This window comes from Nyctibius grandis, chromosome 21 (assembly GCF_013368605.1).
Source record: "Nyctibius grandis isolate bNycGra1 chromosome 21, bNycGra1.pri, whole genome shotgun sequence".
In the NCBI taxonomy this organism is placed as follows: Eukaryota; Metazoa; Chordata; class Aves; order Nyctibiiformes; family Nyctibiidae; genus Nyctibius; species Nyctibius grandis.
Window position 1 is genome coordinate 4,856,182 of NC_090678.1, and position 13,885 is coordinate 4,870,066.

General features: G+C 49.6%; 1 protein-coding gene across 1 annotated transcript in view; it reads left to right on the forward strand.

The window, feature by feature from the left end:
• The window catches only part of PAPPA2 (pappalysin 2), a 93,584-nt gene that overhangs the window by 51,322 nt on the left and 28,377 nt on the right, over nucleotides 1-13,885 (forward strand). The window contains exons 14-16 of the mRNA XM_068416771.1: nucleotides 8,570-8,741; nucleotides 11,081-11,258; nucleotides 13,098-13,311. Coding sequence (XP_068272872.1) covers nucleotides 8,570-8,741; nucleotides 11,081-11,258; nucleotides 13,098-13,311 — 564 coding nt within the window. The remainder of the gene's footprint in view (nucleotides 1-8,569; nucleotides 8,742-11,080; nucleotides 11,259-13,097; nucleotides 13,312-13,885) is intronic.

Consider the following 13,885-nt stretch of genomic DNA (forward strand, 5'->3'; position numbering starts at 1 on the left):
TTGACACTAGAAAAGTCCATCCTTGCTTTGAAGAAGAGTTGCCTCCTCCTTTCGGACCCAGTTGAGGCACTGAAGGTTGGAAAAGCACTTGCAGACCAAAGCAGTGTGGTGTCCCCACCTCGCTACCAGCACCAGGAGCCCCTCTCCACCATCTCTGCCAGCAGCTCAGGGCTGGTCTTTGCTTTCTGTACCCAATCACAACCTTACAAGGTCAAGCAGAAATCAGACTTTTAGCAAGTTTCCACCCAGGGAACTCAAACTCTCCAGCTTTCATCCTTTTCTTTGTATTTTAAACCCGAGCCCCAGTCCCTCCTGTTTTCCTTGGTACATGCTATATACTGAAGCAGGGGAACGTTGTTCATTTCCTCTCATGTTTATTTTTAGCTTAGTTTTATTTTTAGTGTTTTATTTTCTGTTAGCATATGCTGGGAAATGCCTTGGCGAGTTAACAGGAAAGGTGCTACAAAACGTGATCTGCATTGTGTGTTTATTTCCTGTGTGAGTGCCCTCTTCTGCTCCCCAAAAAGTGGGTTTAATGCATCAAGGGCAGTCTGGTCTGGATTCCTTTTATGGAAAGGAAAATAGGTGTCAGGGAGAGAAAATCAGATGGAGGGAGAAGGTTGTTTACATATTTTCAATTGTTAAATTTCATTTAGCGACGAGAAGAGGGCCATTTCCCAAGCAGGTTTCATTGGGTTTATTTGCTTTCTTCCAGGTGCTAAATTTATGCAGGGTCAATTTATGAACTGTGTCTGTGCTGGTGTGAAAATTTGTGGGGACCCTGGGTGGAGATGCTGGTGTTTCCTTTCCTTCGCGCTGGCCTTGGGTGCCCCATGGTCAGGAACCACGGACAAGGTGGATGGATGCTTATGTTGGGGTCTCAAGGTCACCCCCGATGGGCTTGAGACATGCTCGGGTCAAGATGTACCTCCATCCCCACTCTGTCCTTCCAGCTAGTGTCTGTTCAGGCTCTGCTTGCATGCGCAGTGCAGCTGGCATTGAGAGTTGTCTGCTGTGAGGACAGCATGCATTGCCTTGATGTCTGCTCCCTGCCTCTCCCAAGTGCAGCGTGAGGCCCATCAGAGCAGGTTGTGTCTGTACTGCACCACGCACAACCTCTCTTCTTGGCCTGGAGGAAAAAAGACTCTTGAGAACCAAGCCTAGGATGCTGATCACCACGTTTCCTAGGGCATGGGCTCACCTCAGCCTTTGGCTCTTCCCTTGAGACCTATCAAGGGGCCTCTTCTCTGGCAGCAAAGCCTGTTGACCTGTGGTGCTTCTCTTGTGGGTCCCTGACTAGCTGATGGGCAGTGGTGGCCAAGGCTGTACTGTAGGACCTGATCATTCACTTCAACCGGTGGCTTTACTGTCCAGCTGGAAGGTGGCAAGGGAAACCCTTGGAGGCACAGGGACCATTTTCTTGGGCTGCCCCATTCCATTTGCTCTCTGCAACCTAGTCACCTTCTTCAATTTAATGCTTTATGTGGGCTTTTTTTTAGGATGATCAAGGTATCTTCTGCATTTCCCTGAGACTAGCCAGTCTCACCTAGAAAAAATATCTACCAACACAATTTTTTCACCAGTTTGATCTTGAGTCAACCACAGCAGCTCAACAGCTTAGAAACAGGGTGCTTGGTGTCACCTCATGGAAAGGGCCACTCAATTTGATAAACTTGCTCTAAGCATGGCCAACCTCTGATGCATCAAGGGAAGGTGAACTTCAACACAAAGCCCATTTCCTTCCTGACCCCAGTACAGCTCCCAGTGAAACCCTGAAGCTTGATCTAGATTCCTTTATTCTCTTACCAGTATGGACATTGTGTCCTTCCATGCCCAGTGAAGAAGGGAACCAGCACTGGGAGGCCCCAAGACCTGCCTGCAGAGCCCTCAGTGTACCACTGTAGCCATCCTGCACCATTCTGCACTTCCTTCCCTAGTGTCACATACAGGCACTAGCATTTTTCGCAGAAACTGGATTAAACATGTCCTTCAGAAGGCTCTCTTATCTCATGTTACAGGCCGCAGGAGGTGATGAGTCCACCATATCCCCTGCTGAGCTATCCTTATATCCCATAACCCTCTCTGCTGAGAAGTTGCCTCTGATTTCAAGATGAAAGTTGCTGCTTTCACTCCATCCTTGTCAGAAAGTTCTAAATGTCTCCTGCCAGCAGATGACTTCTCTGTGTATATGTGTCTGCATAGAGTGATCACATCCTCTCACTATCTCCTCTCTGTCATGATAAATATTTTTTCCTCCTTAAATCTCGTAGCGTAAGTCTTGCAGTCTAGCTATGGCTTCTGCTTTCAGCTCCCTTTTGAAATCCCTCCACTATTTCTACGTCCTTCTTGGCGATGGCTGTGGGTCAGAAGCTAATTCCTCTGGACAAGAGAGGAGGTGGCAGAAATAAGGTGCAGCATGTTGCTGTGGGGGTCAGATGTGGGTAAAGGTGATCTTTGGGATAGCTGAATATGCGTTCCTGAGGAACGCAATAGGTATTTGTTGGCTGAACCTCCAGTTAGGAAATGTGGTGTGCATATGGTGTTTGTCTGGCAGGCAAATGAACGTATATAGTCATGGATGCATGGAGAAATAGATGATGGATGGACAAACAGATGAATTTGTATGGTATTAGATGGACTAATATAAATGATAACGGGTGTCTGGTGCTGTTACTTGGGCCTCAATAACTGCACTGAAGTTGTCACGTCTCCATGGAAGGTCAGAGGCTTCTGGTCAAGTGCAAGTAGATGACGTAGGGTGTCTGCAACAGCTTCCACCCGGGGCAGCCAAGAGTGCAGCGAGCCCCAGACTGCTCTGACAAGGGCAGGCTTTCTCCATTTCCCTGTGCTCGCATAATCGCTGGGAGGGATTTGGGCTCTGGTGCCAGGAAGGCACGCAGCCTGGCAGATAAATCCTACCTGCGTGCTGCCCATCATGGGCAGGTGGGCCATCTGCCTTCAGGAAGGAGTTGGGCAGACTCCTCTCAGGAGTAATGAAGGTATGGTCCGGCCTCAGGTTGGGAAGCTGACTAGACCACACTTGACATCCCCTTCAGCTTCACTTTCTGTGCTTCTATAAATTTATTTTAGTGTAGCAAGCAACAAAAAATGAAGGAAAGGAACTGTCTGGAAATAATTAAGATTGATCCGCTCTTGCTTCTTTTTCTTCCTTTGCCACTATGGCTACAGAGGGGCCAACAGGTCATTTGACATCTTACTGTTGCCTTTTCTCTGTCTGTGAGGTAGATGACAGTGGATGACTCACAGGGATGTTATTTTTTGGCAAGTTTCTTTGGGAGTCACGTACAGAAGCAAACATCTTTTCTTGAGGTGGCAACCTCAATGAAGATCGTAATCAAGAAGCGTCACCACCGTTGGGTCTGTACACGTAGCTTGCTCCCACAAGGATGGTTGCCATCAGATTTACTGGAAAATCGAGACCTTTCCCCTTCACGAGAAACATGCCTGAAGGGAGAAATTCCCAAGTATTTCCAAAACACCTTTTCTCATTTCCTAGCTATTCTCTTTTGCTAGACCACATTGGGGTAAACATCTTTTATCTCACTGATGTTCAGTGTTACAATCCAGACTCCACCAGAGTACGTGCAGTGACTACTTTTAACTTCAAGAGATTTGGCTGAAGCTTTTACCTTTCCATCAACATCTTCTATAACCCCCTCTCCCCAAAAATTTGCACCACGAGATGAACTTCTTATAATAATTTTCCCCTGTTAGAGTTGGAGCTTGATGATAAGGGCTGTTTTAGCAGCAATCTCTGGGTTGAAAGCTTGGATAGATACTACAGCAATTTATGGATGATTTATTAGACTTTAGTCAGCTGCACTGTATTTGGCTTGGCTTAGCTTGACTTGGGTAAATCCATCAGTATTTTCTGGGTTCTGTGAAATAATTGCTGTAAAATGCGAAATTTCAGCTTTTCAGAATTTGGGGTTTGTCACAACAAAACGACTTCTCCCTACCAGCATTGTCACCAGTGGCTCAATGTGCTCCATTGCTGGCAGTTGTCTCCTGCTTTTATTCTAGAAAGATGAAGGATCCCAAAGGAAAAGTTTATAGAATTAGTTCCCTTTCAGAACAAAGCTCTCATCATTCCAGGGCAGTTAGGGCCATCACTAGGCAGAACTTCACAAATTTCCTGTTCTGAAACTTTTTTTGATATATGAGTTATGAGACTCAGTGAGCCGAGAAAATCATGCAGGCTGGTGCTGACGTGGAACAAGTTAGGAGAAAAACCTTAGTATTTTGTAACAATATTGTTGACAAATCATTAGTTCGAGCTTCAAAAGATGCTGGGATAAAAATGGAAATTTTTTTTTTGATGCTTCATGCAGAAAAAAAATAATTATATTGGCTCATCCTACGTCTTGTATGGCCTGAATCAGAAATGGCCAAATGTCAGGAGTTTGCAGCTGCGATACAGGAATTTCATTTATCATCAAAAGGAGAAAGAGCTCCTTCATGCTGAGATCAGAACTGGGCTAACTACTCCATTTCCTCATCCAGCCTTCGTTAGGGTGTTCCAGCAGCTGGGAGCAGTGATTTATTCCATCGTATTACCTGAACCCTGGTAAGGCACGTGGATCACAATTGGGCCAGGCCACATGGCTTTTTTTTTTGTTGTTGTCCTGCACTTGTCCAGCATCACACTCAAGGGTGTCCTGGCCCAGAGTATTGCAGTGGCAGTCATCATGATGCTGATAATGATAAAGGAAGCCACCAAGGCAAAGTTTATAGGTAGAGATGATATACATATATATATATATATTTTTTTTTTTTTAAGCTTACTGATACATTTGAGAAAATCAGACAGCTTCCAGTGACGTGAGCCCCTCTTCAGGGCTGTAATAGCAGCACCAGACTTCAAAGCTACATGTAGGATGAGGACAGCTTCTCAGAACTTGAGTCAGTAGGTCTTGGATCATTTCCAAAATGAAACCTAGTGGGTATTTGTGGGATAGGGATGGTGTTAGTCACAGAGAAAACGGTGATAAGTTAGTCATCTCTTGGGGCAAAGAGAAAGCTAATTATTTCTAAAATATATCTACATGCACATAAAGAATGCGTGCATGAGTATATACATGTGGTGTGTATAAAGAGAAGGATTTTGGTATTATGACCTATAATTATCAATCCCATATGTATAACTAATCTATATAACATTTTGCATATATAATAGTACAGTAAGAAACTTGCTGATATCTCAGTCTATTTTATACCAATGTCTCTGGTTATGTTTCTGAACTGGTGGAAAACCAAAATGCGCCTGGTAGTACTCAAAAGGATCAGTACTTTGTTGCTTGTTATTAAATAACAGTGTTGTCCCAGCTGCCAAGGCTGCCCCAGACAACGTGCCGTCACTCCAGCAGCACCAGCAGAGCTGCTCCAGCCGAGCACTTGGCCTGGCTGGATGTGTGTCCAGAGGTGCCACCACCCTCTCCAAACCAGTGCTGCGATGACTGCACGCTCCGTAACTCAACACAACTTCATGAACAGATAAAGTTAGGTGTCTTGGAGTCCTGATGTGGCCACCTAGCTTCCCTGTAGACTACAGCTGCTTGGTGAACTCCTCACTCATCTCCCAGCCCTGCTTCCCAACATGTGGGCTGTGACTTCTAGTGGAAAGGTGTCCCTGCCTGTGGCAGGGGGCTTGGAACTAGATGATCTTTAAGGTCCCTTCCAACCCAAACCATTCTGTGACTTGGCTGGATAATCTCCATGTGCATGGGGGTAAGGACTTTCTTGCTGTGGTATGTTGATGCAGCATCAAGCACCATGGTAAGAGGGGTGCTGCAGCTCCTCACGTGTCCTTGACTGGTGGGAAGGGGATGGGAGGCAAGAGTAAGGCTGGAAAGAGGAGAAGCTAGCCCATTTCACACGTGCACGAGGAGGTTTAGGTCAGCAGCTCCGTCATGGGGAGGTGGTGTCGGGGACGGGAGCATGTGTGCGTGCGAGGGTACAGGCAGGGAGTAAAGCAACCGCCCAGAGAAGGTGACTGCGGGAGGGGAGGGGAGAGGGCTACAATTGGTACCAGATGCCCTCAGAAGCTAATGACCTGACAAACGCTGTGCTCATAAAACAAATTCTTTAAAAAGGAAGCAAATGGAAATATAAGCTAGTGAAAGAATTTGCAGCAGCTGCCCTGAAACCATTTCTCACTTCATAAACAGGTCTGCGCTGAAAAAACAGCCCCTTTCTTCTTGTTCTCCTTTGTGGGTCCCCTCCTGTGCCCACCGGCTCTTTCAGGGCTGTGGCCCGCAGGTTTCCACTGTGTCTTTGGCTCGGTGGACTTGTCCAGAGTTAACAGCACATTGCGTTCCCTTAACGTCCGTGTCGGCACTGAGTTTTGTGTGTGTCGTCTGTGGGATTTCTAGCCGTGCATCCTTGGCTGGAGAGGTTGAGCGAACGCAAGAGGCAAAGGCTGCCTCTGCCTCCCCGCAGAGGCACAAAAGCTGTCGGCAGCCCCGTGCAAAGCAGGGAGCAGAGGGGATGTGTTTGGGTGCACCTCCTTCCCTTCTCTCCCCAGTTACCACCTGAAGCTGCAGCACCTCTGCCCCTGCTTCAGGAGGGCCACTGTTGGTTTTTTGTACTGATACCACTTGGGAAAAGGTGAAGCCTGACTGCCAGATAACCAGGGCGTATTCTTGTGGGAGCTGTTGTGTCAGCCCTGGGTCTTGGCCCCATTCCACCCCTGGTAATTAATTTGCTGGCTGCATTTCATTGATGGAGACCATAGCCCTCTGGCTGGCGCTCCTCTTCGCTATGGGATTATTTGTGATGCTTAATTACAGAATCACAGAATCAATCAGGTTGGAAGAGACCTCTGAGATCATCGAGTCCAACCATTGCCCTGACACCACCATGGCAACTACACCATGGCACTAAGTGCCATGTCCAGGCTTTCCTTAAACACCTCCAGAGATGGTGACTCCACCACCTCCCTGGGCAGCCCCTTCCAATGGCTAATGACCCTTGCTGAGAAGAAATGCTTCCTAATGTCCAACCTGAACCTCCCCTGGCCAAGCTTGAGGCTGTGTCCTCTTGTCCTATCGCTAGTTGCCTGGGAGAAGAGGCCAACTCCCACTTCACTACAACCTCCCTTCAGGTAGTTGTAGACTGCACTAAGGTCACCTCTGAGCCTCCTCTTCTCCAGGCTAAACAACCCCAGCTCCCTCAGCTGTTCCTTGTAGGTCATACCCTCCAGACCCTTCAGTCAGTACCTAATGGCTGGTCCTTGGTGGGAAGCTGCTGCAGTATCGGGGGGGGGCTGTTTATTTCCAAGGGACAGGTGATACATTGCAAGCTTTTCTGGGACCTCTTGTAACCTGAGGTAGTGCACAGGGGGAGGCTAATTCCTCCTTGTAGCTGCATCTCACCTTGTTGTCCACAAGTGAGTCTCTAGAGGTGGACAGGTGTGTGCTGAGATGGTCTTGATCCCAGAGAGCCTGGTGTCAACATGCACAGGCTTGAAATGCTGCATAAGCCTGTGGGAAGAGCAGAGCTGTTGAAGACCATCAAATCAACCTGGTCTAGTGGAAATGCGTCCTTGCCTGTGGCAGGGGGGTTGGAACTAGATGATCTTTAAGCTTCCTTCGAGCCCAAACCATTCTATGATTCTATGAAAGTGGAATGGGAAGGTGACTAGAGTGGGGTGGAAGAGACAGCTGCAGCATGTTCAGCTTCTCCCTTCCACCACAGGCTGTGTGGACACAAAGCTCAAGCAACTCTACTGCCAGTTCTGGGGGGAACTGCGTGTCATTTGAAGAACATCTCATGGGTGGTTCCCTGGTATCTGCAGAGGTTTCTTCTCCAGCTAAGCCTCAACTCACTGCAGTTGGAGAATCCTCTGTGGATTCTCTGATGCCTAATACAGGGTTTGACATACCTATCACCCTTCTACCAGCAGAGGCTTTAAAAAGGCCTCTTCATCTTTTCTTCCTGACCACCTGTTGCTGCAAATCTTGTCTTATTCTGTGCTAAGGCTGACTGAAATTGAGGTGTGGATTCAAAAATTACCAGGAAGGAGAAACACCCAATGTTATTGTCTGGGCTTTGTTGCCTTTGGAAAGTGCGGATCTCTTGCTGTCCACTGCCTGTCCCCACATGCTTGCGTCTGAGACACGTATGTGAGCAGAGTATATATGGGAGGACACATCAGTGGCTGCAACCACACGTAAGTCTAATGGTACCCCTATGGCACCGCAGAGCACAGTTTCAGGTCCTCTCTTGCCACAAGTTATCTGGTGTCCAGTATGATTTGAGCATGTTGGAGATGAGAAATTGTCATGTGGTAGAGACTGCCTTGCTGCTGGAGAAGCTGCAGCGCTCTCAGGAAGGTGCAATGATGACTGCTGTTTATAGCTTTACTCCTGGCATCATCATCAGGAGACTTCGAGCTTGGAAGAAGGTAGGGCTGAGGGATAGGTGTGCGTCTCTGTAGGCATCTGTGACCCACTGAGCATCCCACACAGGTGCCACCCAGACAAAGGCCCTCCTTGCTGCAGAAGCCCTGGGACCTGCTGGCTGATCCCTTCCCTCTTCTCCTCCATAGTTGTGTCCACGGAGCCTGTGAGGGATCGGGAAGCTGCACGCGGCCGCTGCTTGCTCATGCTGCCACCCTCAACTGCACCTCTAATGGCCCGAGGCACATGACGTGCGCCGTCACTTGTGAAAAGGGCTTCGTCCTCCGCTCTGGCAATGGGAAGAGCCTGGGCTCCACGCAGGTGAGTGGACCTCATGGTGCGGGTGACCTCAAGGCCCGTTGGACCGAGTGCTAGTGAAGAATAGTTTAACCACCCTGAGGTGGTTGGAGTGACCCCAGGACACCTTGTTCCTCTATCCCCAACCTCTTTGCTGCTTTTTCAACGTGCCTCAGCCCAATGGAGGCTCTGGTGCCAGACCTCTGTGCCGGTGGCTGGTGGTCCTGGTCTGGGGACCCCTCTCCTTCCCTCGCTGCAGTCCTTCTAGCTGCCCCAGCCCAGCACTGCCTGCAGACCACAGCTCTGCCAGGTGAAAAGCCGCTGCAGGGGACATCCCAAGCCAAGGTGATGTGCTCGCGCAGAGGGAGAGGTAGACATTTCTGTTCTCTGGATGGGCATTGCTGGGAGGGTTAAACATCCCTGGGATGTTTTCTCTCTCAAAGCTGAAGTTAGTGGCTCAGGAAAAAATGAAGTCACTGCAGAGCGACTATATTTAGAGGCATCCGACAGCGATGAGAGCTTTTCTTCCTCTGTGTTGCATTGCAATAACGCTGCCACCACCAGCGCAGCAGCACAGAGGTCACCATGAAAGAGTTCATCCTGCTTTCCAGAGGGCTGGGAATGCCTCATAAAAGCCACAAGCCAGCACGGCTCTTAGCTGTTGACTGAGGAGACCTGGGACTGATGTGTCCTTGGGAGCTGATCTGCCTCAGGTCTTGGCAGTGACCTTGGCAGGGTCATGGGCACAGCGTGTCCCATCCTTAGGCTGTTCCTGGAGAGGGGAACAGGAATCTCCGGTCCCTGCACCAGCCCGAGAGAGAGCATGAACTCACACAGGGTGGAGACAGATGGAGGTGAGTTAGGCCATGTCAGCAGGGTGGACCTTTCCTCGGAGAGCTGCAAGTGCTTGTGATGCCTGGCAGGCAGGTTTGCTGTGCTGCAGCCATCGGTGCTTGCTGAAGGAGAGGTGGGCGCTGGAAAGTGCAACGGGGCAGCTGGGGATGCACCGCTTGGTGCCTCGTCACCAGAGAGGTTATTAATTACGCAGCCTCATGGTTCCGTAGGCCACGGTATGCCCAAGGAAAATAAAATGTTCCCATTCTCCTCTGAAATGAAACCGCACAAAATAAATCTGCTCCGGGTGACAGTTTTCCTGTGTTTGGCAGTGAGATGGGAAACTTCTGGCTGTCAGAGCAGATGGCAGCTTGCAGGTGCCCTGCCTGCAGCCCCTGAGTGATGTTACTGGTTTGGCTGTGTGACCCTACTCATCGTGAGGTATTTTGGGAAAAAAGCACAGAGCCTGTCCCCTGAGCATCCTCTCCACCTGATCCATCTGCACCATGATCCTGCCATGCACCTGAGAGTACCAGACTCAGATTTAGTGATGTCCTTCAGAGCCATCATGTCCAGGTTCAATCAAAATGTGTTGGCTGGGAGGACAGTTTGACTGTATGTGCAGTGTGGTTGTACTTGGCCAGTGAAGGGACATCAGGAACAGTTGAAAGACACCTCTTTGGTCTGCAGCCCCTGTCTGAGAACTGCTGGGCTGGGGTTAGTGGGCTGGAAGCAGAAATCATAGACTGGTTTGGGTTGGAAGGGACCTTCAAAGATCATGTAGTTCAACTCCCTTGCCATGGGCAGGGACATCTTTTATAAGACCAGGTTGCTCATGGCCCACCGTCATCCACCGCTCTGTTTTGATGAAGTCTGTGGCACATATTGGTCATGTTCAGTGGTGGGATCACTGGGGGTCAGGTTCTCACACAGTCCCCCAGCTGTGTAAGAAGGGCTGCGTAATTAGGATTTGTAAATGAGGTTGTATGAACCTCTGATTTCAGTGAGGTCTGTGGGCTGAGGCATGAGAGATTCAGGGCATTTAGGGAAAAACAATCAACAGGAGAGCTGCCCATCAATGGCTGAAGTAAGACTTGATCTTGTAGGGGAGAAAACTGCAGCTCAGAGAGCTGGGAATAACATGTAGGTCAGCAATGTGTAGTCTGTCTTGAAGGGTTTTTCCTTCTTCCCTTAATGTGCTCTGGCACTGCTCAGACAGCGTGCATGCAGCTAAGGTTTTCTGGAGGCAGACAGTTACAGACCAAGCATTAGAAGGTCTCTTGTGCAGGTGGCTTGTAGGTTACCCCAGGGGCCATTCATGGCTTTCGCACCCCAAATGTCACCCTGTGAACAGGCAGGGGCTTTGTGAGTCGGTGTCCAGAGTGGGGAGCAAGGGCACCTTGGGGGAGGAAAAATGGGGGAAAGCTCTCTTTGTCCTGAGACCTGGGTCAGCCCTTCCTGCTGTGGTGGCAAACCAGTAGGTTAAAGCTCACTCGCAGGGGTCTGACAGAGCCTTGCTTTCTCCACAGCAGGAGCTGGTGATGACGTGCAGCTCAGGGCGGTGGGACAGATCTGTGAGTTGTGACCCTGTTGACTGCGGTGTCCCTGACCAGTCCCACGTGTACTACGCTGACTTCTCCTGCCCCAAGGGGACTACCTACCTGAGGAGATGCTCCTTCTCCTGCATCCACCCAGCCAAGCTTCAAGGTACAGTTTGGAGTGCTGAGGGATTTAAATCCCTTTTTGGTGCCACCTCTACATGCCTGTCCCAAGCTGTTCAAACAGAGCATTGCAAATTTGAATTTCCTGGTTATCTGGGCTTCTGCCAGCCAGGTGGGCTCTTGAGAGACCTTCTGAAATGGTGGGCATCCATTCCCCTTGAATGGGGACACCATACCATGAGAATACTCCCTCTGACTCCCATCCCCTGGCTAGCAGCCCTTCTCTGTCCACCTCAGGGTGTAGGGATGTCTTCTCCTGGTAGCTGGTGAGGTCTGGCAGCCTCCAGCATTATGGGGATGAGAGAGGCAAGAAGTGTGCAGGCGGACAGACAGAGAGGACTTCAGAGAGCCCAAAGTGGCTCGGCGCCTGGTGGCTGTGGGAAAGCCTGTGGTTCAGGCGGCCTGGGGCTCTATAAAGCCGTAGAGACTGATGGCCACAGCTGCAGAGCAGTGTGGGAGATGTTCACCACCCAGACACACAGCAGCCCCTCAGACACGCCATGGCCTGGCTTTCATTCTGCCGACTCCATCAATAGCCGCAGGAATGTTTTTAAGCGAAGTCGGAGAAAGAGAGCTACTGTTCCTGTCTATACGAGGCTGAGCTGGATGGGATTTTGGGGGTAATTGCCTTGACAGCTTCAAGCGTTGAGACTTTATGTGAGTTTCCACCAGCGCCTTTGCTCTGAACAATCACATACAACAAATCATTTTAATGGGTGCCCTATTTTACAGAGACGTTTATAGCTGAAACGTATGAAAATCATTTATTATTTTTTTTAAAGTTACATCTAAGGAGCAAAAACTGAAGGGAATTAAGGTCTCATTTCATGACAGGGAAGACGCCAGCAGATCCCCAGCATGAGCTGATCAAAGTGTAGCGTGCAAAGAACGACTCGACAGCCCAAATTCTGCACAAACCGAGGCCCGTTGCCTTGGGTGGGTCAGCTGAGGGCAGGGCTTTAATCTGATGTTTCACTCACAGCCACCTCTTGTCCCCGCTGAAGTCAACAGGAGGTTTGCCATGGGCTCCCTTGGTGGGAAGGGGTCCCCTGGTGGAGCGCCCTGGGTGACTTGCAGCAGCTGACACGATGGCTGGTGGTGCTCAGCCAAGGCTGCCGAGCCGTGCGGGGGAACTCACAGAAGAACCATCCATCATCCCCACCATGTGGGTGACGCAGCCCCGGACACTTACCGCAGGCACCCAGAGCTGTGCAGTTTCGGCCACCCATTAGCTGGGTCTAACAAACCCCTTTTCTCTAGAGGAACAACAGAGTTGGGCTGTAATACTCAACAAAGGGCTTTAGTAATGGGTGGTTTGAATTCCCAGTCACACCAGTTAAGGTTCCCACGTCTGTCCTCCTAACACCTCCCATCTTGCACTGCACACGTAGCACAGAGTATGACAGCTTGTAAGGGTAGGTAAGGACAAGCTGCAAAAAGCACCTGGGGAGAATGCAGATGGGCTGAGCTAAATACGACAGGTAGGTGTCATACACGAAAGATCCCAGCCCACTGAAGTCTATCCTGAGGCATCACCAGAGAGGGGAAGTTTAAGGGAAGGTTTTGGGGAGATTTGCAGAACCAAGATCCTTTCTCCATGCCCTAGAAGTTGTCCCTTCCCTACTTCTGTCTGCACTCAAGGGATTTCTACCCCAGCCTGACCAAGCATGCAGTGGAGTCCATGGTCTTCGTATTTGTTGTCTCCCTTGGCACCAGCATCCACCCTAACAAGAGGACTTTTGCTGGTTGCTCTGAGCTTCCCTTAGCAGGAATCCATCCCCAGGTCAGCTGTAACCCCAACACACTGCTTCTCTTTTGGGATCAGGAACAAACCAGTGGCTGACCTGCCTGGAGGATGGTCTCTGGTCGCTGCCTGAAGCTTACTGCAAGCTGGAGTGTGACGCGCCTCCCACCGTGGCCAATGCCAAGCTCCTGGTCCCGCGGTGCCTGCAAGGAAACCATGACGTAGGCTCGGTCTGTCGCTACAAGTGCAAGCCTGGATACCACGTGGCTGAGAATGCAGCGGGCAAGCCTAAGAAGTAAGTCTGTGGCAGATCTGTTACCACCATTTCCTTCCTCCTCTTCTCCCAACACGAGCAGGGAGGAGAGGTGGTGGTACGTGGGCAGTCTTGAAGAGCTGATGTGATAGGTACAAGGCAGAGCAGCTTGCTCTGGTCATGCACATTTCTTGAGATACAAGAGGCATTCACCTGGTTTAGGTGAAAGCAGGTGGGAGCAAGAAGCAAGCCGCTGTTGCGTGCACGTGTATGTTAAGTGCCTTAACCTAAAGCACGCAAATTTTCTTGTGCATCTCAATGTACTTGTCAGTTGCTGAAAATTAAGCACATACAGAAGTGTTTGTGGACTCTCAGGTAATTAGATGTAATGAGATGCTGGAAGATTCTTGGAGCTGCTGTCTTTCCTAAAAGTGGTAAAACATAGATCAAGGCACTGGGGCTTGTAAGAATGAATAACTGCCTTTTGTCAGGGTTAACATTTTACCCGCTGCACATCTTGGCTATATTTAATCTCAAGCATTGGCATTTCAATTGGAGAAGATTTTTCCCGATGCTTCAGGGAGAAATTCCTGTCGATTCACTAGCCCTGAGCTCA